At 39.5% G+C, this 21,908-nt stretch overlaps 1 protein-coding gene across 1 annotated transcript in view; it reads left to right on the top strand.

The window, feature by feature from the left end:
• cfap221 (cilia and flagella associated protein 221) overlaps window positions 1-21,908 on the top strand; it is a 194,242-nt gene that overhangs the window by 145,866 nt on the left and 26,468 nt on the right. The window contains exons 14-17 of the mRNA XM_060827750.1: window positions 5,900-5,996; window positions 9,625-9,749; window positions 15,901-15,981; window positions 18,808-18,915. Coding sequence (XP_060683733.1) covers window positions 5,900-5,996; window positions 9,625-9,749; window positions 15,901-15,981; window positions 18,808-18,915 — 411 coding nt within the window. The remainder of the gene's footprint in view (window positions 1-5,899; window positions 5,997-9,624; window positions 9,750-15,900; window positions 15,982-18,807; window positions 18,916-21,908) is intronic.

Here is a 21,908-nt window from a genome sequence, read left to right on the forward strand (position 1 = left end):
CACTGTACTTACAAAAGGATGTTAATGCGTTGGAAGCAATTCAGCGAAGGTTTACCAGACTAATACCTGGAATAAATGAACTTCCTCATGAGGAAATGTTAGATATTGCCGGGCTGTATCCTTTGGAGTTTAGAAAAGTCAGAGGTGACTTGATTAAAACAAATCCCTGAAAGAGCTTTGCCAGGTGAATGTTGAAAGGCACGTTCTTCTTATGGGTGAATCTAAAAATAAGCAGGTGCCCATTTAAAACAGATGAGGAAACATTTTTTTCTTCTCAAAGGTTGTGTCTTTGGAATTCCAAAAAGGCAGTGAATGCAGAATCTTTAAATATTTTTAAAAGCAACGGTAGACAGATTCTTGATTACCAAGGAAACAAAAGATTACTGGGACTAAGAGGCCTTCTCTTATTCCTTGTTCATATGTTGGTCACTTTTCTTCTCTAACTTTTTCCAATAATCTTAGTAAAGAAACTCTGCCCTGCTTCAATCTGTTCAATGATGTGTGACCCACATCAACTAAATCATTTTGTTTTTGATTGTATCTCTTCCATAATTCTCAACATAGCTTAAACATTGTTTAAGTAGCTATAATCATCAAGTGAAGGTGCCGATGTTGGACTGGAGTGGACAAGGTCAGACATCACATGACACCAGGTTATAGTCCAACAGGTTTATTTGAAATCACAAGCTTTTGGATCCTTGCTCCTTAATCAGGTGAAGCCACTTTGCCTGACAAAGGGGCAGTGCTCCGAAAGTGATTACAAACAAACCTGCTGGACTATAACCTGATGTCGTATGACTTCTGACCATATAATCATCAATTCACAGAACTCTATTGTACAAAGAGGCTGATCATGTCTTTGACAACCAAAAAAGGAGCTATCTACATTTTCCAGCTCTTTCCTTATTCAGTCACAGGATGTGGACATTGCTGGCTAGGCCAGCATTTCTTGCCAATTCCTAAATGTCCAGAGGGCAGTTGATTAAGGATCAACTATATTGCTGTGAGTCTGGAGTCACATGTAGACCAACCAGTAAGGATAGCAGATAACCTTCCCTAAAAGGACATTGGTGAATCCAAGAATAGTATCTAGGTACTTGTACCTAAGATGTCGCCATAAGAAGGCAGACATTGTTAAAGCTTTTCACTGTACTCCTACTCTTAAAAAAAGGATATTGTATTGAATCAGATGGGATTTTTGAACTATAAGCATTTGTTTCATTGTCATCATTAGACTGCATTTCAGATTTTTATTGAATTAAAATTCCACCATTTTCCATGGCATGATTCGAGCCTAGGTGCCAGAACATTACATGGATCTTTAGATTAATAGTCTAGGCCATCATTTCCTCTCAGCCATAGCCTTGTAGGTTGTGTCACTTCAAGTGTATTACTAAGTACTTTAAATGCAGTGAACGTTTCTTCCTCGAACACCCTTTAAGGCAGTTGGTTCCAGAATTCCACCACCTTCTGAATGAATAAATTCTCCTCAACATCTAATCCTTCTGCCAGTTAGGTCAATAACAAAAGGGAAAAAAGAAATAAATTATCTGCTTAGGCAATAGATTATTTCTATTCACTCTATCAAGGCTGATCATGAATTTTGCATACCTCAGTTGAATTTCCCCTCAGTTTTGTCTTTTCCAAAGAATACAAAACTAGTCTAATATTTTCTCAAACCTGAACTTCTCCAGTCCATGCAACATCCTACAAAATCACTTCTATACTTTATTTGGATTTCTTCCTTTTCTGTAAGTTGTATGCAGAACTCTAACTAAGTAGTGTTTTATGCAGTTCTATCATAGCCTCTTTGCCCTTATATTCTGTTTCATGTAATAAATGAAAGAATCCAGTTCACTGTTAACCCCCATCTGGTATTTTTAGACATCTGTGAATTTGCACTCCAACATTCTTCTGAACCTCTACACTTCTCTGTACCATCATGTATTGTGTAGTCTATTGCCTTATTTGCTGTTCCCAGTTCATTATCTCACATTTCTCCATGTAAAATTTCATTTCCATTTTTTTCTGCCCACATGATCACTCCATGGCTAACTTTATTATTATTTAATTGTCTGGATGTGGCCTCACTGGCTGGGCCAGCATTTATTTCCCTTCCTTTGATACCATTGAGAAGGTGATGGTGATCTGCCTTCCTCAACTGCATAAGTCCATTTCGTATATGTAGCCCACGATGCCTTTCGGGAAGGTTTCCAGGATTTTAACCCAATAACACTGAATGAACTGTGATATATTTCCAAGTCAGGACAGTGAATGGCTTGGAGACAAATTTGTAAGCATCAGTGCAACTATCTTCCTTGGCCTGTCACATTTTCAGTACCCAGTTTAATGTAAATACCACCAATTAATAGGAAGGATGTAGAGGCACTAATCTGCAAGGAAATACAGATAGGTGTAAACTTCATAGAGTGATTATAATGAGGGACTTTAATTGCCAGTATGTACTTTGGGATAGTAGTAGTCCAAGAGTAAGTAAGAAGCAGGCTTTTCTAGATTGTGTTGAGAATATTTTCTAATGATAATCAAGTCCAAGAAAAAGGGAGGCACTGCAGACCTGATTCTTGGGCATAACATAGGCTAAGTAGATCAACTAACAGTGGGGGAACATTTAGGAGACAGTGGACATTATATCTTAAGATTCAGAATGACTGTAAAAGAATGGCATTGTTCAATCTACTTTTTGGAAAGCCAACTTCATCAGGATGAGACCAGCTGAGCTGAATAGATTGTAAGCAAGGCTTTATGGCTAGAACAGTAATTGAATAATGGACATCCTTCAAAGAAGAGATGGCTTGGACATGGTCAAGGTATATTCCTTCAAAAAGGTGGGATAAACAAATCAAGATCTCCCTGGATGACAATTGAAATAGAAATTAAGTAATCGAAGAAAAAATATGTGCTTATGACAAATATCATGTGGTAATTATAGTTGAGAACCAAGCTGAATACAGAAGGGCCATAAGTGAGGTGAAAAAGCAAATAAGAGAAGGAAGAAGGATAATGAAAAGTCATTGGTAGCCAATATTAAAGAAAAATCCCTCTTCTATAATTACACTAATAGTAAAAAACTGATAAAACGAGGAGTAGCAGCAATTAAGTCCTAGAAAGGGGATTTACATGAGAAGGCAAGAGGCATGGCAAAGGTGTTAACTAAATACTTTGCATCTGTCTTTACTTAAGAGGCCAATGTTGCTCAGGACTTGGTGGAAGTGGGAGAACCTCAATCACTGGAAGGGGTAAAATTGTTAAGGAGCAGATATTAGATGCTAGATGAGAAGCATCCAAGACTGTGGAAATTGCAGGAGCACTGACAATTATCTTTCAATCTTCCCTCAATTTGAGAGTGATGCCAGAAGACTAGAGGATTGCAAACATGCGCCCTTAAATTTTAAAAAAAAGGGTTTGTGAAGATAGACCCAGCAATTACAGATCAGTCACTTTAACTTGTGGTGGGAGACTCCTAAACTCAATTATTTGGGATATAATTAATAGTCATTTGAAATAATATGGGTTAATTCAGCCAAGTTAGCCCATTCATTAAGAGAAAAATTATGACTAATACAACTGTCTTATGAGGGAAGTGATAAGTCATGGAGTGAAAAAAAGAACAGTCGTTTAATGGATACAAAGTTAGCTCTGTGTTAGAAAACAATAACGGTTAATGGGAGTTTTTGAAACAGAAGAAAAGTTTGTCATGGGGTTTCCTAGGGTTCAGTATTGGGACTTGCTTTTCCTACATGAGACCATAAAACATAGGAGTGGAAGTAAGACCATTTGGCCCATCAAGTCCACTCTGCCATTTAATCATGGCTGATGGGCATTTAACTCCCCACATTCTCTCCATAGCCCTTAATTCCTTGTGAGATCAAGTATTTGTCAATGAATTAATAAGACAGTTGCATGGCACAGCATCAAACGCCTTTTTGAAATCCATGCTCAGCACATAACAGCCTTTTACTTATCAACCCTCTGTTACTTCAATAAAAACACCAGCAAGATCATTAGACATAATTTTCTCTTAATGAAGTAGGCTAAATTGGCTGAATAAAACATGTTTAAATGATCTGGACCTTGGTCTGCAGGTCATAGTTTCAAAGTTTACAGGTGAATCAAAACTTGGAAGAATTAAAATGTGAGGATGAGCTATGGGAAAGAGAATGTAAAACTTCAAAGAGACATTGACACTTTGGTGGAATGGATGGATAGGTGACAGATGCTGTGCAATATTGAGTAAATCATTTAAATTTATGTTGTGACTGGCAGAGTAATGATTCTGATAGCACCAAAAATATACTTTATCTATATTGTAATGAATACGTCTTCCAAGTTTCTTTAATACACACAAGATTATTTATTGAATGATACATAAGACAAATATAAAAACAAAGAACAAGAGTAGACCACTTGGCCCATCAAGTCTGTTCTAGCATCCTTCTAAAACCATGCTAAACTAGTTCAGCAATTACAGAGGAACCTCGATTATCTGGCATTCAATTAATTGAATTTCGGATTATCCAAACAAAATCACAATGCCCTGACACTTGGCTAACTATGTTATCCAGCATTCGATTAACCAAACAAAATACTCCCTGCCCTTGTCCTTCAGATAATTGAGATTTCTCTGGAGATGGAACCACAAAAGAAATGTTACCAATGGCCAAAGTGACCCTTTTTAAAAATATAGATCAAGGCATCCTTTTTTCCATAAACATTCAAAACTCAAGTTCTCAACTATAACAGAGTGACAGGGCAGGATTTCTTTTTTGGACTAGAGGCCTGTGACTAGCTGTGTTCCACAGGGATCAGTCCTGGGTCCACTTTTGTTTGTCATTTATAAAAATAGTTTAGATGAGAATATAGAAGGTATGGTTGGTATGTTTGCGGATGACACCAAAATTGGTGGTACAATCAACACTGATAAAGGTCATCTAAAATTACAAAAAAGATCTTGATCAATTGGATCAAGGGGCTGAAGAGTGGCAGGTGAAGTTTAATATGGATAAATGCAAGGTATTTTGGTAAAACAAACACGAGCAGGACTGATACAATTAAAATTAGGGCTTTGAGTAGTGTTGTAGAACAGAGATACCTAGGGGTTCAGGTACATAAATCTTTGAAGTTTACATCATATATAGATAGGTTAGATATGAAAGCATTTCGCACACTTGTATTCATTGCTCAGAGCATTGAGTCTAGGAATTGGAACATTATATTGAGAATATACAAGACATTGTCAAGGTCACTTTTAGAGTACTGTGTCTAGTTCTGGTCACCCTGTTGTTGGAAAGATATTATTAAGCTTGAGAACATTCAGAAGAATTATATCAGAACGTTTCTGGGAATGGAGGGTTTTGAGTTATAAGGAGAGGCTGGGACTTTTGTCATTGGCACCTAAGAGGTTGAGGGATGACCTTATAGAGGTTTTCAAACATGGGGGTATTGATGAGGTGAATGGCAGGTGTCTTTTCCCTCGGGTGGGGAGTTTCAAGACTTGGGGCAATATTTTAAGGAGAGAGGAGAAAGATTTAAAAAAGACACAAGGGGCATTTCTTTTTTTAACAGGGAGTGGTTTGGAATGAGTGGTATGCAATGAACTTTCAGAGAAAGTGATGGATGTGGACATAGTTACAATGTTTAAAAGACATTTACATGAATAAGACATTTTTGGAGGGACATGGGCCAAGCACAGGCAGATGGGACTAGTTTAGTTTGGGATTATACTCATCATGGTCTGGTTGGACCAAAGGGTCTATTTCTGTGCTGTATGACTATGACTGCATGAAAACTTTATAAAAACTTGCAATGTTTCCAGTGCATTTAGCAGAATCTTACATCACTTGTACTAATATTTTACAGCTGATGTTTCTTTTAATCCTAGATTATTATACAGTGCAGGGTAAACCATAGACTGATTTTGCTGCAAAAACTTGTCAAAAACTTGAAAAGACGACATGAAAGTAAGCTTTCTTTAAAAGGTAAGCAATTGGTTATTTTTGAAGAATTCTATAAATGCTTTGAGTACAATATATACCAGTAACTGTATATTTATAATTAATGTATATTTTATTTTTCATGCATCATAGGAAGTGAAAGCGTCACATTGTTTAGAAAGTCAGAGTTTTTACAGCATATAAAGAGACCCTTTAGCCCATTATGCCTGCACTGATCATCAATCAGCCATTGATTTTCACCCCATTTTGCCAGCACTTGGCCATAGCTTTATGTGATATGGCATTATAAATCATTATTAAGTTATACTTTGGAAATATGATTACTAACTGATTTTGAATGTCTACATTTAAAAAGAAAAGGCAACTGAATTATGATTCTAAATTATTCAAACAGAATCTTGGTAAAATAGCCAAAGTTGACCCAATTAATCCTTAAGATCAATATACTGTATCATTATAATGACTTACCTATAGTTGATATTTTGTTTTAAGAACTAGCAATGCAGCAAATCCTCAGTAATTCTTCTACTTTTAGGTGATTTTTTTTGTTTGATTCTTGTAGATTCATGTGTTTTATTCAATGCTATTAATGGTAAATAGATTTCCTGTGTGCTATCAAGAGTTCTATAATGATCATATACTTTACAGAGACAAGTGAGAGAGATTTTAACATCAACCCTGCAGAAATGCTGAAGAGTAACCACAAATGGACTGACACAATCAGTTCAAATCCATCCAATTACAAGGCTAGGATAGTTTGTTCAGGGACAAAAACAGAAATTGCTGGAAAAGCTGGCAGCATCTGTGGAGAGAAATCAGAGTTAACATTGCAGGGTCTGGTGACCCTTCCTCAGAACTGTAGGGAAATAGATGGTCCATATTGCAGAGGATGAAGGGCTGGATGTCTTGAAATGGGTAAAGGTGGATAAACTTTTAGGACTTGATCAGGTGTACACTAGAACTCTGTGGGAAGCTAGGGAAGTGATAGCTGGGCCTCTTGCTGAGATATTTGTATCATTGATTGTCACTGGTGAGGTGCCGGAAGACTGGAGGTTGGCTAATGTGGTGCCACTGTTTAAGAAGATTGGTAAGGACAACTGAAAATGTGTTGCTGGTTAAAGCACAGCAGGTTAGGCAGCATCCAAGGAACAGGAAATTCGATGTTTCGGGCATAAGCCCTTCATATGCCCGAAACGTCGAATTTCCTGTTCCTTGGATGCTGCCTAACCTGCTGAGCTTTAACCAGCAACACATTTTCAGCTGTGATCTCCAGCATCTGCAGACCTCATTTTTTTACCCGAGTGGTAAGGACAAGCCAGGGAATGATAGACCAGTGAGCCTGATGTCGGTAGTGGGCAAGTTGTTGAAGGGAATCCTGAGGGACAGGATGTACATGTATTTGGAAAGGCAGGGACTGATTAGGGATAGTCAACATGGCTTTGTGTGTGGGAAATCATGTCACACAAACTTGATTGAGGTTTTTGAGGAAGTAACAAAGAGAATTGATGAGGGCAGAGTGGTAGATGTGATCTATATGGACTTCAGTAAGGCTTTTGACAAGGTTCCCAATGGGAGACTGATTAGCAAGGTTAGATCTCACGGAACACAGGGAGAACTAGCCATTTGGATACAGAACTGGCTCAAAGGTAGAAGACAGAGGGTGGTGGTGGAGGGTTGTTTTTCAGACCGGAGGCCTGTGACCAGTGGAGTGCCACAGGGATCGCTGCTGGGTCCTGTACTTTTTGTCATTTAAATAAATGATTTGGATGCGAGCATAAGAGGTATAGTTAGTAAGTTTGCAGATGACACCAAAATTGGAGGTGTAGTGGACAGCGAAGAAGGTTACCTCAGATTACAACAGGATCTTGACCAGGTGGGCCAATGGGTTGAGCAGTGGTAGATGGAGTTTAATTCAGATAAATGCGAGGTACTGCATTTTGGAAAGCAAATCTTAGCAGGACTTATACACTTGATGGTGAGGTCCTAAGGAGTGTTGCTAAACAAAGAGACCTTGGACTGCAGGTTCATAGCTCCTTGAAAGTGGAGTCGCAGGTAAATAGGATAGTGAAGAAGGCGTTTGGTATGCTTTCCTTTATTGGTCAGAGTATTGAGTACATGAATTGGGAGGTCATGTTGCGGCTGTACAGGACATTGGTTAGACCACTGTTGTACTATTGCGTGCAATCCTGGTCTCCTTCCTATCAGAAGGATGTTGTGAAACTTGAAATGGTTCAGAAAAGATTGACAAGGATGTTGCCAGGTTTGGAGGATTTGAGCTATAGGGAGAGGCTGAACAGGCTGGGGCTGTTTTCCCTGGAGTATCAGAGGCTGAGGGGTGACCTTATAGAGGTTTACAAAATTATGAGGGGCATGGATAGGGTAAATAAGCAAAGTCTTTTCCCTGGGGTTGGGGAGTCCAGAACTAGAGGGCATAGATTCAGGGTGAGAGGGGAAAGATTTAAAAGAGACCAAAGGGGCAAGTTTTTCACACAGAGGGTGGTACATGTATGGAATGAGTTGCCAGAGGATGTGGAAGAGACTGGTATCATTGCAACATTTAAGAGGCATTTGGATGGGTATATGAATAGGAAGGGTTTGGAGGGATATGGGCTGTGTGCTGGCAGATGGGACTAGATTGGGTTGGGATATCTGGTCGGCATGGATGGTTTGGACTGAAGGGTCTGTTCCATGCTATGCATCTCTACGACTCTTTGAACTGATGGTAGCTAGGAAAATGTCAGTTTATATACAGAAGATCGGGTAGGGGGAGGGAATAAGGAGTAAGTGATAGGTGGGAATAGGGCCCAAAGAGAGAGAAGAGCAGTTGGACAGAGAAAATAGTGGATAATGTCCTGGCTAGGAAGGTGAATAGCAATTAATGGGATTATTAGTGACTAACAATGAGTGGTACGTAATGACAGACTATGTGATAACAAGGCCTAGTTATGGGATTTGGATTAAGGACATAGGAGAGCTGATGGCCTAAAGCTATTGTCCTCGATATTTAGTCTGGAAGGCTGCAGGGTCCCCAGGCAGAAAATGAGGTGTTCTTCCAGCTTGCGCTGAGCTTCGCTAGTGCTCTTCAGCAAGCCTGAAACAATGTTAGCCAGTGAAGAGTGAGGTGTGTTAAAGTAGCAGGCAACTGCAAGACGCAAAGACCCTGAACTTCCAGTTGCCTCCTTGTTAATCATTTTCCTGTCTGTGAAAATCTGAAGCCAATCCTGCAGCATCAATAGAATTGCCTTCAGCTGTCAGCTGGCGAAAATCCTATGACCCATTTAAAAAAGAAACAGGATGAAATCCTTTGAATATTCAAATAATTTTCTCTGAATTGTCTCTTTGTTGTATAGGGGAGAGCAGAAGATCTGTTCATTCTGACACACTGACTGACATTGGTGAACATATGTGTAGAATTGGTAGAATTTAAAGACAACATTTTGAATGGAATGAAATTCTAATGAATATAAAGTCTAGCCCCAAATTTCAGTCCCTATCAGCTTCATTCTCCAGTTCCTATCTGAACATCCACTCATTGTCCAGTGTCAGGCTGAAACCAAACTTTGGATCCTATGACGACATTGAATTAAAAAGATGACCTTCTCTGCACTTTTTTTCTATTAAAATGTTTTCCATTCTTTGTCTTCCTCAACAGAGAGCAGCCTACTTTCCATTGGCAGGACAGCTCAGGAAAGTGAAGATAGATATTATTTTGAAATAGGAGACATTCAGCCTTTTACGTTCCCTTATTACGTTTCCCCTGATTGGAAGGATGAATTAGTAAGTAAAGTACATAAACTTTGAGAACTTGAATTATGCATAATTAATTACAATCAAGTCAAGATTCCAATTTATGCAATATTTTAATATATTCTTCATTTAAAATAATAAAACCGGTTTCATCATTTAACTAATTCATATTGCTTATGGCAAGAAATGCTGTATATGCCCATGTAGCATTCATTGCAAGAGAAACAGAGTTCATAGATAGAATTTAATGAAGTCTGGTGGAGCAAGCTTGATGATGGCCATGGAATCTGGAAGAACTGTGTGAGAGGCTATACAATCAATTCCCAGGGGCAGGAAAACTATTCCACAGTTCTCAGGGGATGGAAGGGGCCAACAGAGAAATATCATCTACTGAAAGCAAGAGTTAATTAAGCTCATTAGCCATTTGCAACCAGTTATCCCTGAGTTCTCTAGGATTTATTTGGACTTGCATGGTGGGTCTCCCATTCTGCTGCATAATGGGTGTTCTTCTTTGAAAAGCCCCAGCAACACCATTCCTTCAATCCCCATCCCACCTCTCTCCAGATATCCCCTGATGATCCCCGAGGAAGGCCTTGGTGTATTACCAGCAACAGCTACAACAGCCAGTGGCATTGACAGGATCTTGTGGACAGGATTTCCATTTTGCTGGAGCCTTGATTGAGTAGGAGACCGAATACATCAATTATCTGAATTTCGGATTATCCAAACAAGATCTCAAAGTCCTGCTGCTTAGGTAGACTGTATTATCCGAACAAGGCAAAAGTGAGGACTGCAGATGCTGGAAATCAGAGTCTAGGTTAGAGTGGTGCTCTCTAATCTCTCCACCCCGGAGTCTCCCTGCCTTCATTCCTAATGAAGGGGTTCTGCCCGAAACGTCGCTTTTCCTGCTGTTCGGATGCTGCCTGACCTGCTGTGCTTTTCCAGCACCACTCTAATCTAGACTGTGTTATCCGAACATTCAATTATCCAAACAAAATACTCCCCGTCCGTATTGCTCAGATAATTGAGGTTGCCCTGTACCTTTGAAGTAAACTTCTCTTCAAATTTAAATAGCATTAGCCTCTCATAGAAAAGTGAACTGGGGCTCCCACCAGTTCACCAGTTGCTATGCAGGCGAGCAAACTAATTTTTGCCCAATATTTCAGGTTGATGACCGTACTATTTTTTGGCAGTAGACTATAAAATAACCACAAAGTGTAACATAAATTTAGCATTGATTAGATTATTTTGGAGACCTTGCAGTAAAAAAAATGTACAATAGATAAAGTACAGGGAAAATCATAAGGAACAATGACAGTACACTCAAGATGATATGACAGACACTGGAGAATGTAATGTGACCCACCTAAAATCATTCATACAATCAAAAATACCCTGCATTCAATTCAATTGTCTCTTGAATGATGCCAACATTTTTATTTCCATTAACAGTGTAGATCATTTTAAATTTCTAATTTGCAGCAACAACAACCTGGATTTAAATAGCATTATTAGGGGTAGGCACTGGGCATTGTTACAACCATTTTCTTCAGGGGAACAAGAAGAACAACCAACTTTGAAGTGCCAATGTGTTTGTTATTTTATTAAAATCACTATTTACTCTGTATCTTTCTAATACATATTATTTGCTTTCTAATATAAGCTTGTTCATTATTTCACAGTATGTTCTACATTTAAATGTAGATTGACATTTCACAGATATACTGAATAAATAGAGACAATTTATATTATCATGGCTTAATGTTAGTTTTTTAGTTTTAAAAGACCTCATACATGATAACAAATGCTCATATGATTTCTGTCAGCATAATGTCTCAAACCTTTGGCTCATGGCCATGTAAAACAGCATTGCTGGTAGAATCTTAAAGTCACAGAGACATGCAGCGTGAAAATGCATCCTTTGGTCCAACTCTTCCCTGCCACCAAAGTTTCCCAAACTAAAACTAGTCCCACTTGTATGCATTTGGCCCATATCCCTCTGAACATTTCCTATTAATGTACTGATTCAAATGTCTTTCAAATGTTGTAACTGGACCTACATGTACCACTTTCTCTACCACATACAAACCACTTTCTGTGTGAAAATGTTGCCCTGTGGATCCCTTTTAAATCTTTCTCTTCTCACCTTATAAAATATGCTCCTAGTTTTGAACTCTCCCACCCTAGGAAAAAGATATTTGCTATTCATCTTATCAATGCCCCTCACAATTTTATAAACCTCTGCAATGTCACCCTTCAACCTCCGACATTCCAGTGAAAAATGTCCCAGTCTATCCTTTAGTCCCAGCAACATCCTGGTAATTTTTTTCTGAAACCTCTTCAATTTAATAATATCCTTCCTATCACAGGGCAACCAGAATTGGAAATGGTACCAAAATGGCTTCATCAATGTCCTGTACAAGAGCACTCCACCTTCATCAATCTTATTGGTTACATCCTTAAAAAAACTCAATCAAGTTTGTGAGACATATTTGCCAGGAACAAAGCCATGTTGACTACCCTTAATCAGTCATTGCTTCTCCAAATGAATGTAAATCCTGTCTTTCAGAATCCCCAGCAACAACTTACCCACCACTGATGACAAACTCACAGGCCCATAGTTCCCAGGCTTCTCCTTACAGACATTCTGAAATAAAGGCACAACATTAGCTACCCTCCAGTGCTCCAATACCTCACCCATGGCTATAGATGATACAAATGAATGAGATAAATATTTATTGACTATAGCTCCACCTTCAACACCATAATTCTGAAGAAAATCATCTCCTAACTCTGAGACCTAGGTGTCTGCTCACCACACTGTAACACAGTTTTCTGCACTCGTTTATGATACGATAATGTACCTGTATAGTATGATCCATCTGTAAACATAAAATAACTCTTTCTCTGTGCCTCAGTACACATGGGTAGTAACAAATAAATAAAATCAAAAATACCTCTGCTAGGGATCCCACAAGTTCCCTAACTTCCCACAATCTCCTCAAGTACGTTTCATCAGGTCCTGGAAATGTATCTATCTTTACGCTTTTTAAGATCTCCATCACTTCTTCTTCTGTAATGTAGATTCTTTCTCACAGTAAAAACAGATATAAAATATTTGTTTAGTATCTGTCCTAACTCCTGTAGTTCCACACATAAATGACCTCGTTGATATTTAAGGGGCACTGTTGTCTCCCTAGTTGCTCTTTTGTTGTTAATGTACTTGCAGGAACTCTTTGAATTATCCTTAACCTTATCTGCCAGAGCTATCTGATATCCCCTTTTGCCCTCCTGATTTCCCTCTTAAGAATACCCCTACACCCCTTATACTCTTCTTGAGATTCACTTGATCCCAGTTATATATATCTAATTTATGACTGTTTCTTATTTTTGACCAGAACCTCAATAACATTATTCATCCAATGTTCCCTACATTACCAACTTTACTCTTCAGTCTAACAGGAACATGATGCCTCTGAACTCTCAGTATCTCACTTTTGAAAGCCTCCCACTTACTAGTCGTCCCTTTACCTGTGAATAGTCCACTGTACTCCAATCAACGTTTGAAAGTTCCTGTCTCATACCATGAAAATTTATCTTACTCCAATTAAGAACATTAACTTTCATACAAGGCCTATCCTTTTCCATAACTGTTTTAAAACTAATAGAATTATGATCACTGGCCCCAAAGTGCTCCCCCACTAACACTTTTCCTGCCTTATTTCCGAAAAAAAGGTCAAATTTTCCTTCTTCCATAGTAGTTACATCTACATCTTGATAAAGAAGATTGTCTTGAACACACTTAACAAATTCCTTGCCATCCAAGCCCTTTCCACCTTGGGCACTCCCAGTCAATGTTTGGAAAGTTAAAATCCCCCACTATTAAACCTATAATTCTTACATATATCTGAGATCTCTAGACATATTTGTTCCTTAATTACCCACTGACTATTGGAGGCCCTATAGTCCAATCTCATCAAGGTGATCATCTTATTATTATTTCTGAGTTTTATCTACATAGCTTCATTGGATGATCCCTCAGAAATATCCTCCCTAAGTATAGCAATAATGTTTTCTTCAATCAAAAACACCATTCCACTCCTCTCTTGCCTCCCTTTCTATCCTTCTTATAACATCTAAACCCCAAAACATTGAACTGCCAGTCTTGTCTCTCCCTCAGCCATGTTTCTGTAATAGACCAGGTCAAGAAGCAGGTGAATCGGTGTTTCAGGCATAAGCCCTTCATCAGGCTTCCTGATGAAGAGCTTATGCCCAGAACGTGATTTCTCCTGCTCCTTGGTTGCTGCCTGACCTGCTGTGCTTTTCCAGCACTACACTGTCAACTCTGATCTTCAGCATCTTCAGTCCTCACTTTCTCCATGTTTTTGTAATAGCCATGATATACCAGTCCCATGTTCCTGTATCTGACCTGAGTTCACTTGCCTTACCAGTAAGACACCTTCAATTGAAATAAATGTAGTTGAATTCATCAGAGTCACCTTGTTCTCTGATTTGTTCTTGTCTTGCTTTTCTCATTAGCTTGCTCTTTTTTAAATCATCTGTCCTTCTTATTCTCACTACTACTTAGGATACCTTTGTCCCAACCGACCAGTTTCAAATCTCCTGAATAGCACTAGCAAATCTTCCTGCCAGGATATTGGTCCCTTCCAGTCCAGGTGAAACCCATATTTTTTGAACAAGTCCTTTCTGCCCCAGAATAGATCTGAACGATCCAAACATTTGAATTCTTGCTCACTGCACCGTCTCCTTAGCCACTGATAATTCTGCCCCATCATCTTATTCCTGTTCTCACTAGCATGTAGCACTAGGAGTAAACCAGAGATTACCACCTTTGAGATTCTGCTCTTTATCCTTCTATATAACTTTGTGTAATTCTTACTAATATGTACAACAACTTCTGGCTTCTCTATCTCCCCTTGACAATATGCTACAAGCATCCTGAGGTATCCTTGACCCTGGCACCAGGGAAGCAACATACTACACAAATTCACAATTACTGTTGCAGAATCTCCAGTCTGTGTACCTAACAGGAGAAGTTTCTCATAACAATTACTCTTTTGTATCTTGAAAAACCCCCTTAACATAAGATTCATTCTTGGTGTGTTTCCAAGATCTGGTTCCCACTTCTATTTTCCTCTGACCGACATCCCGTTCAACAGTACCCAAAATGGTATTTCTGTTTTAGAGAAAAATAACCACAGGAGACTCCTGAACTACCTTCCTACTTCTCCTGACACTCATCCATCTGTCTGACTGAACCTGTGGTGTAAACAGCTCTCTAAAATCTACTAACCATTACACTCTCTGTCTCTTGCATGCTGCTCAGTGACTCTAACTGCCTCTCCAGTTAATCCAAATGTTCTGACATGATACGGATCCAAGCATACCTGCTGCTGACATAGTCTCTGGGGACAGTCAACTGTTCCCTAATCTCCCACATCTGACAGGAGAAGTATACCACTCCATTCACTGCCATAATCACTCGTTACAAATTTGCTCAACTTGACTTGTCTTAAAAGACCACACTTTTCTCAAATCCAGAATTTGTACACTGATTACAGCTGACACACTATGCTGCTGGAAGGACCTAAAAAAAATTACATTCTACATTAAACGATCGAAAAGAGGAAATTCTAAAAACTTGCTTTTCTACTCTTCATTTACTCAGAATTTTAATTTTAAGCATGCAAAATAGAAAAAAAATTAAATCTTAAAAAATCCAGCGCTTAGCTGAAAATCCCAGCAAACGAAAACAGCTTCCACTTCAAATCCTTCATCAGTCAACTCTCAAATCTCTGGAACTCGGTAAAGGGAATTGATAAAGGCTAATATCGAATATTTGACTAACAAGTTGAAATGGCCAGTCTTCTGAGTTCAGTGTAAACAAATGAAAAACCTTTATCCACAGCCAATCTCTCCTTTGTCACAATATTTTTGTCTCTTTTTTGGAGTAAAAATGTTCCAAAACTAATTTTCGAAAAATGCTTCTGCTCTCGAAAAACCAGAGAAAAATCATAGGAAAATCATTCAACTCAGAAGTAAGTGCAAGATCAAACTTCTGTTTTTTTATTATACTTAGTAAAATAACAGTGTCAGGGCAACAAACTACCAAAATACTTTGTCATGCTAATGAATGAACATATATGGTAATTTATTTTAGGCTGCTGATGCACTTGGTCCTGTGTCCGTCAGGCCTTCAGAAGTGGTGATCGATCAAGTTGTACCATTCTTCAATCTAAAGGTTATATGTTTTAAGTTGTAATTCTCAATTAGACACAGGGCTGGATTTTCAGTGAGGGAACGGAAAATTGAAATTGGAACTAATTACAGATCAAACACACTAACCACAATTTTCAGTGTTTCAAGCAATTAAAGGCCAGTGTGCAAACTCTGTGTTCAGTCAGGGTGGTGGGTGATCTCCCAAAGCTGGAGGACCAATGACCAATCCTCCAGCATCCAATGATTGTCAAACCCAATGACAGTGATTGGGCACGGAGGCTGCAATGGAGAAGTCCAGGGAAGTTTTTTTTGTGTGTTTTAAAATGTTACAGCTGCCTAGTCACAATCCAAGGTCGATCGTGGTGGTACCAATTATATTTTTTGAAACCCCTTTTGCCCTGAAAGCACCAAGTTGACATAATATGGCCTAATAAGCCCTGTTATTTTAAAACAAATTGCCCTTAATTGGTTATACTGCCTCTTGGCAAGAGGCAATCAATTTGATTTTGAACTGCACATATTGAAAACGTGTTTGGACCAGAATTGTGATCACACATTGGGAAGAGGACAGCAATCCAATTTTGGCACCTACCTGTTCCCAATTCTGACACCAACCAGTTTGAAATTCCAACACATATCATGGAATCTCAGCAGAGTCTGAGTGAAATGGGATAAGGCAGAATCAGACAAGAAGTCCAGTGAGATCTGTCTTGATATCAGTATCTTGCTGCATCTTTTGTGCATTTGCCAAGTGGTAGGTGAGTTTCTGCTGGGTAGTGAAGAGTTGCCATTGAAGAAGAATTATAGCTTTTCCAATGTCTTATTAATGCCACAACTTACCTCATTAAAATCAGCTTCCTATCTTACCAAAGGTGCCAAAAGAGCTAGACATTGAGAATTCTTAATATGGGAAGTCAGAGCAGGTACCTAGCAACTGCTAAGAACAGTCTCCGTGTTGTATGATGAACATTAATACCTCAGGACATGATCCAGGTACAGCAGCTACACACCACAACCAATATGTGCCAGCCTCTAAGAACCTAATCTTAGAATCATGGAATCATAAAATCCCACAGTGTGGAAGCAGGAGATTTGGCCCACTGAGTCCACAGTAACCCTCCAAAGAGCATCCCACCCAGTCCCAACCCTCTAACCTATAATTCTGCATTTCCAACCTAGCCCATAAATCCCTGGTACTATGGGCAATTTGTCATGGCCAATCCACTTAATATGCAATCTTTGGTCTGTGGGAGGAAACCAGAGCACCTAGAGGAAACCCATGTAGTCAGGGAGAATGTGCAAACTCTACACAGACAGTCTTCTGAGGGTGGAATCAAACCCACATCCATGGTTCTGTGAGGCAACAGTGCTAACCACGAGCCAACTGCATTTCTTACAGTATGCTTCCGCACTTTAATGCTGCACCTTGGCATGCACTGATAAATATTATTGTAGCATTGCTACAAGGGCATTGTGTGCTCAGGGAAACAAACCCAACTCTTGGATTGGACCAGGCTGCATCTCTATGCTGTTCACTTGCTGTCATAGTGTTCACTTGCTCTGAGCCTATGTGGATGATCACCACACCCTCCCTTGTAGTGACTCACTTTGCCTCCCAATCTGGCTCATAGTGCAGCTATGTTGCTTTGCCATTTAGCATGACACCAAGCCAAGAAACTTGGCGCATTCATCTGCAGTCCTTAGTCAAATCAAGGGTGATAGCCTTTGTTCAGGGCTTCCTAGTTCAGTAAGTCAAAGCAGGCTTTGATATCAGTCCAGGGGCTTGGACACAGGAGTTCAGCCCCTTGGGATGGTCAGTGCCAGGATCCTCTCGACTTAAGGGGTGTCGAGCCAAATGTCAGAAGCCCCCTTGACTCTTTTGTCCAATTGTGATCTGTTTTTTTCTTAAGGGAAATGAAAAGGAATGTTAGTTTTGTTTCAGCTGTGGAGAAGCCCCAAGCATCACAGGGGGCATGTAGGTTCAGTAGTATTGGGGATTTGATGGGTGACAACAAGTGAGGGCACTTGTTGCAGGCAATAATGAGAGTGGTAGGCCATATGCCTTGTGTGGCACAATATCAGAGATAGAGTGTGTGAGGTATTGAAGACAAGATGGTGGCATTAACACTGGCAAAGTACAGAAGTCGTTGACATTCTTCCTACCTGGCTGGTCTTTGGCTGAGACTGCGTTGACCAGGGAGGCAATCTCAGATCAGAATGGCATGGTGTTGTGCAATGATCTTGACTGCTAGTTGTTGGAGAAGAGAATGCCCTGTGTCTGCACCATCCCACCCAGCAGGATCTCTAGGTTCCTGATCACAAATTTGGGTGCCCATTTCCCCAATCTGCCATGTCTGGGACAAATAAAGAAACATGCAGTTCCAGATGGCCTGTTTTCCTCCAGATGCATTGTAGCCTTTTAAAGGTGGCATAGACAGAAATGGTACAGGTCTTTCAAACGGATATCCAATGAGTGGCGATTTGTTCTGGGAATGACAAGTGGTAAAATGGAAATAGAATTGGACATGAGGGATGGCATAAAGGCTGGTTAGGTACTTAATGAGGTGCATTTGGTAAGATATGGCAAGCAATCTAACTCAGCCTCATGATGAGAATCCCTCCAAAATCCTCACATTAAGTCAAAAAAACTTAAGATTCAACCCATCATATCTGAATTTAAGTTTAAAAATCATCCAAAGTAATATTACTGTAAACGAAAATATGTAAAACAAAAATACTTGAAACTATCCATTTTGTCTCTTTGTTTTCTTCTGTTAAAATGATCTTTAATTATTTTAAGCCATTTTTAATGTGCTATTTTGTGTTATGTAATTTGTATAAACTTTAGGTATATCAACGTTATAAACAAATGGAATATGAACCATACTCTACACAATATGTTTCATCCAGTTATCTTCCATTAACATTGTCGAGACCCCTGAGATCGGGAGCAGAGGTAATTAGCCTTATCCAAATAAGTATACAATCTTCAAATATAAAGATAAACATTATCATTTATTTTTCAGAAACAAAAACTGAAATTGCTGGACGAATTCAGCAGTTGTAACAGCTCTGTGGAAAGAAAGCAGAGTTAACATTTCCCCTTCTTTGGAAAGTTCTTTGGTTACTTTTGTTTAGTTTGTTTTTCAGAAAAAGGATTTAGGATCTACATTTAGGACAAAGTCAGAAGTCATGTGGCACCAGGATAAAGTCCAACAGGTTTATTTAAAATCACAAGCTTTCGGAGCACTGTCCCTTTGTTAGGTAAAGGATTGGACTTTGTCCACCCATCCCAACACCAGCATCCCCACAACATGGCTACATTTAGAAGACAAAACTAGCCACAGAATATCTTATGCTAAATTGGAATTGTTGATCTTACATTCTGTTGTTCTTTTGACTTTATTCAATACTTCTTAATTAGTGTTTTTCTCCATCCAGTTTATTCCTTGTATCCTGGAGTATTACTGAACAAAAAACACATTTTGTTGAAGCTTTTTGCCTTGTATTCATGAGGAAGATTGTGAGGAAATGTAAAACTAACAGGAAAACAACTGGTCTATTGTATGGGAGGCAAGTGCTGATCACTTGTCAAATGGACTATGATTGACAGAGAAAGTGAGGACTGCAGATGCTGGAGATCAGAGTCAATTCCTGATGAAGGGTCTATGCCCAAAACGTTGATTCTCCTGTTCCTTGGATGCTGCCTGACTAGCTGTGCTTTTCTAGTAATGCACTCTTCAAATCTGATTGATAGAGGCATTGCCATGGAGAATTAACAGTTAACTTTGGCTAATCATTAAGTGCCAAGCTTTGTTTATATTTTAAACATGCAGGTTGGCTCAGATTTGTCAAAGCTTTGACCTGAGAAACAAACCACAAAATGACTGTCACCTATTTTGTTGAATTGTAACAGTCACAATATGCTTACATGTTCTTTCCGTTTGCATTGAAACAGAGGCTGTGTATTTGTATATGTAGCTTCTAGTTAACGCAAGAGTGCCTCGCTGCAAGCCCAAAATTGGTTGTCAGCATAATTCTTTGCAGACTTTATGATTGGTTAGCAGATGTCCAATTGTGAAATCAGATTCAGTATTAGACGCAATGTTTGAATTTTAAAATAGCAAGTTGGTTGGATAGTCAGTGTATTGCTTGTTGTGAACAGCTAAAGTGATATTGTTTGTTACAATCCAGTACTTTTAAAGAACAATATACCTAGCATCATACTGCCACTGAAATTCATATACCTCATTACTCATTTGTCTGATAGGCAGAATGTCTTTTTGATTTGATCGCAAGATCTTGTTAGTTGTAACCTGCATTCTTATTGCCACTGCTATTATAGCAATATGAAGCAGTGAGCTGCACTTGTTACTCAAATTTTTGAGACAGCTCATTCTTCTAGCATAATATGAGATAAACTGGGCACTTTCCAAAATCAAACGTCCAGACCTTCAGCCTGATCATGAGTTTGCATGATATATTGTGAGAAATTCTCTGAACAATGTAGCCATTATTCTGCAGGATGGCTTTGATGCACCATGTTACAGTGTCAACCTTCCACCTGAATATGAGGTTGCCAAAAGTCATTCCTATGGTGTGTTGAATTGTGCTCATTTGATTGCTCCATTTCAAAGGTGAATGTGAATGCAGAATGGAGCCCATTAAGAAATGCAAGAAAATCCTTATATGCAACTCGAGTTTAAATATGGCAAACACATTACCAACACAGCAGAACTATGCAACTAGTGGAAGGTCAGATGTCATTCCATCAAAGATACGTGTTTCATGGTATCCAACTTTGATGTTCATGAGAGCTGTGCCTACTGGACCCATGATAAGACCATTTATTTGATAATTAATTAGGTCCATAAGACCATAAGACATAGGAGCAGAATTTGGCTATTCGGCCCACCAAGTCAGCTCCACCATTCGATCATGGCTGATACATTTCTCAACCCCATTCTCCTGCTTTCTTCCTATAACCCTTGATCCTCTTATCAGTCAAGAACCTATCTATCTCTGTCTTAAATATATTCAATGACTTGGCCTCCACAGCCCTCTATAGTAATGGGATACGTAGATTAACTACCCTCTGGCTTAAGAAATTCTTCCTCACCCTTGTTCTAACTCTGAGTCTCTGCTCTCAGGTCCTGGTCTCCCCTGCTAGTGGAAACATGTTCAGGCCTCTCAGTATTCTGTAAACTTCAATCAGATCTCCTCCCATTGTTCTAAACTCCATCAAGTGCAGATTCATGGAGGCGGAGGCGGAGGCAGAGACAGGTTTGGGCCCAGTATGAGACCTGGCAGCATCGGCAGTGGCTGTATTGGTGAGGTCAACACCCATGCAGCCAATTGCATATTTGGTGTTTGCATGTGCAGGAAAATCTTTGCTGTATGTGGAGGAATCATTTAGGGCCTTGGATGGAGGTGAGGGGGGAGGCAGGTGTAGGCGTAGGTTTCACACTTCTTGCGCCGGCAAGGGAAGGTGCTGGGAGTAGAGGGTAGGTTAGTGAGGGGGGGTGCGTGGACCTAATGAGAGAATCGTGGGGGAAATGGTCTCTGCGGAATTCAGATGGGGTGAGCAGGGAACTATATCTCTGATTGTAGGTGGTGGAAATGGCGGAGGATAATGTGCTGTATCCGGAGATTAGTGGGGTGGAAGGTGAGGACAAGTGGTATTCTATCCTTATTACAATTGGAGGGGTGGTGTTCAAGGGTAGAGGTGCAGTAAGTGGAAGAGGTGTGCTACAGGCGTTGTTGACCATGTGGGAGGAAAAATGGTGCTCCTTGAAATAGGAGATAATCTGGGATGTTCTGGAGTAGAATTGCTCCTCCTGAGAGCAGAAACAGTGGAGGTGGAGGAATTGGGAGTAAGGGATAGTGTTTTTACAGGAGGGGGTGTGAGAGGAGGTGTAGTGCAGGTGGGAGTTAGTGGGTTTGAAGTAG

This window comes from Hemiscyllium ocellatum, chromosome 7 (genome assembly GCF_020745735.1).
Source record: "Hemiscyllium ocellatum isolate sHemOce1 chromosome 7, sHemOce1.pat.X.cur, whole genome shotgun sequence".
Classification (NCBI taxonomy): Eukaryota; Metazoa; Chordata; class Chondrichthyes; order Orectolobiformes; family Hemiscylliidae; genus Hemiscyllium; species Hemiscyllium ocellatum.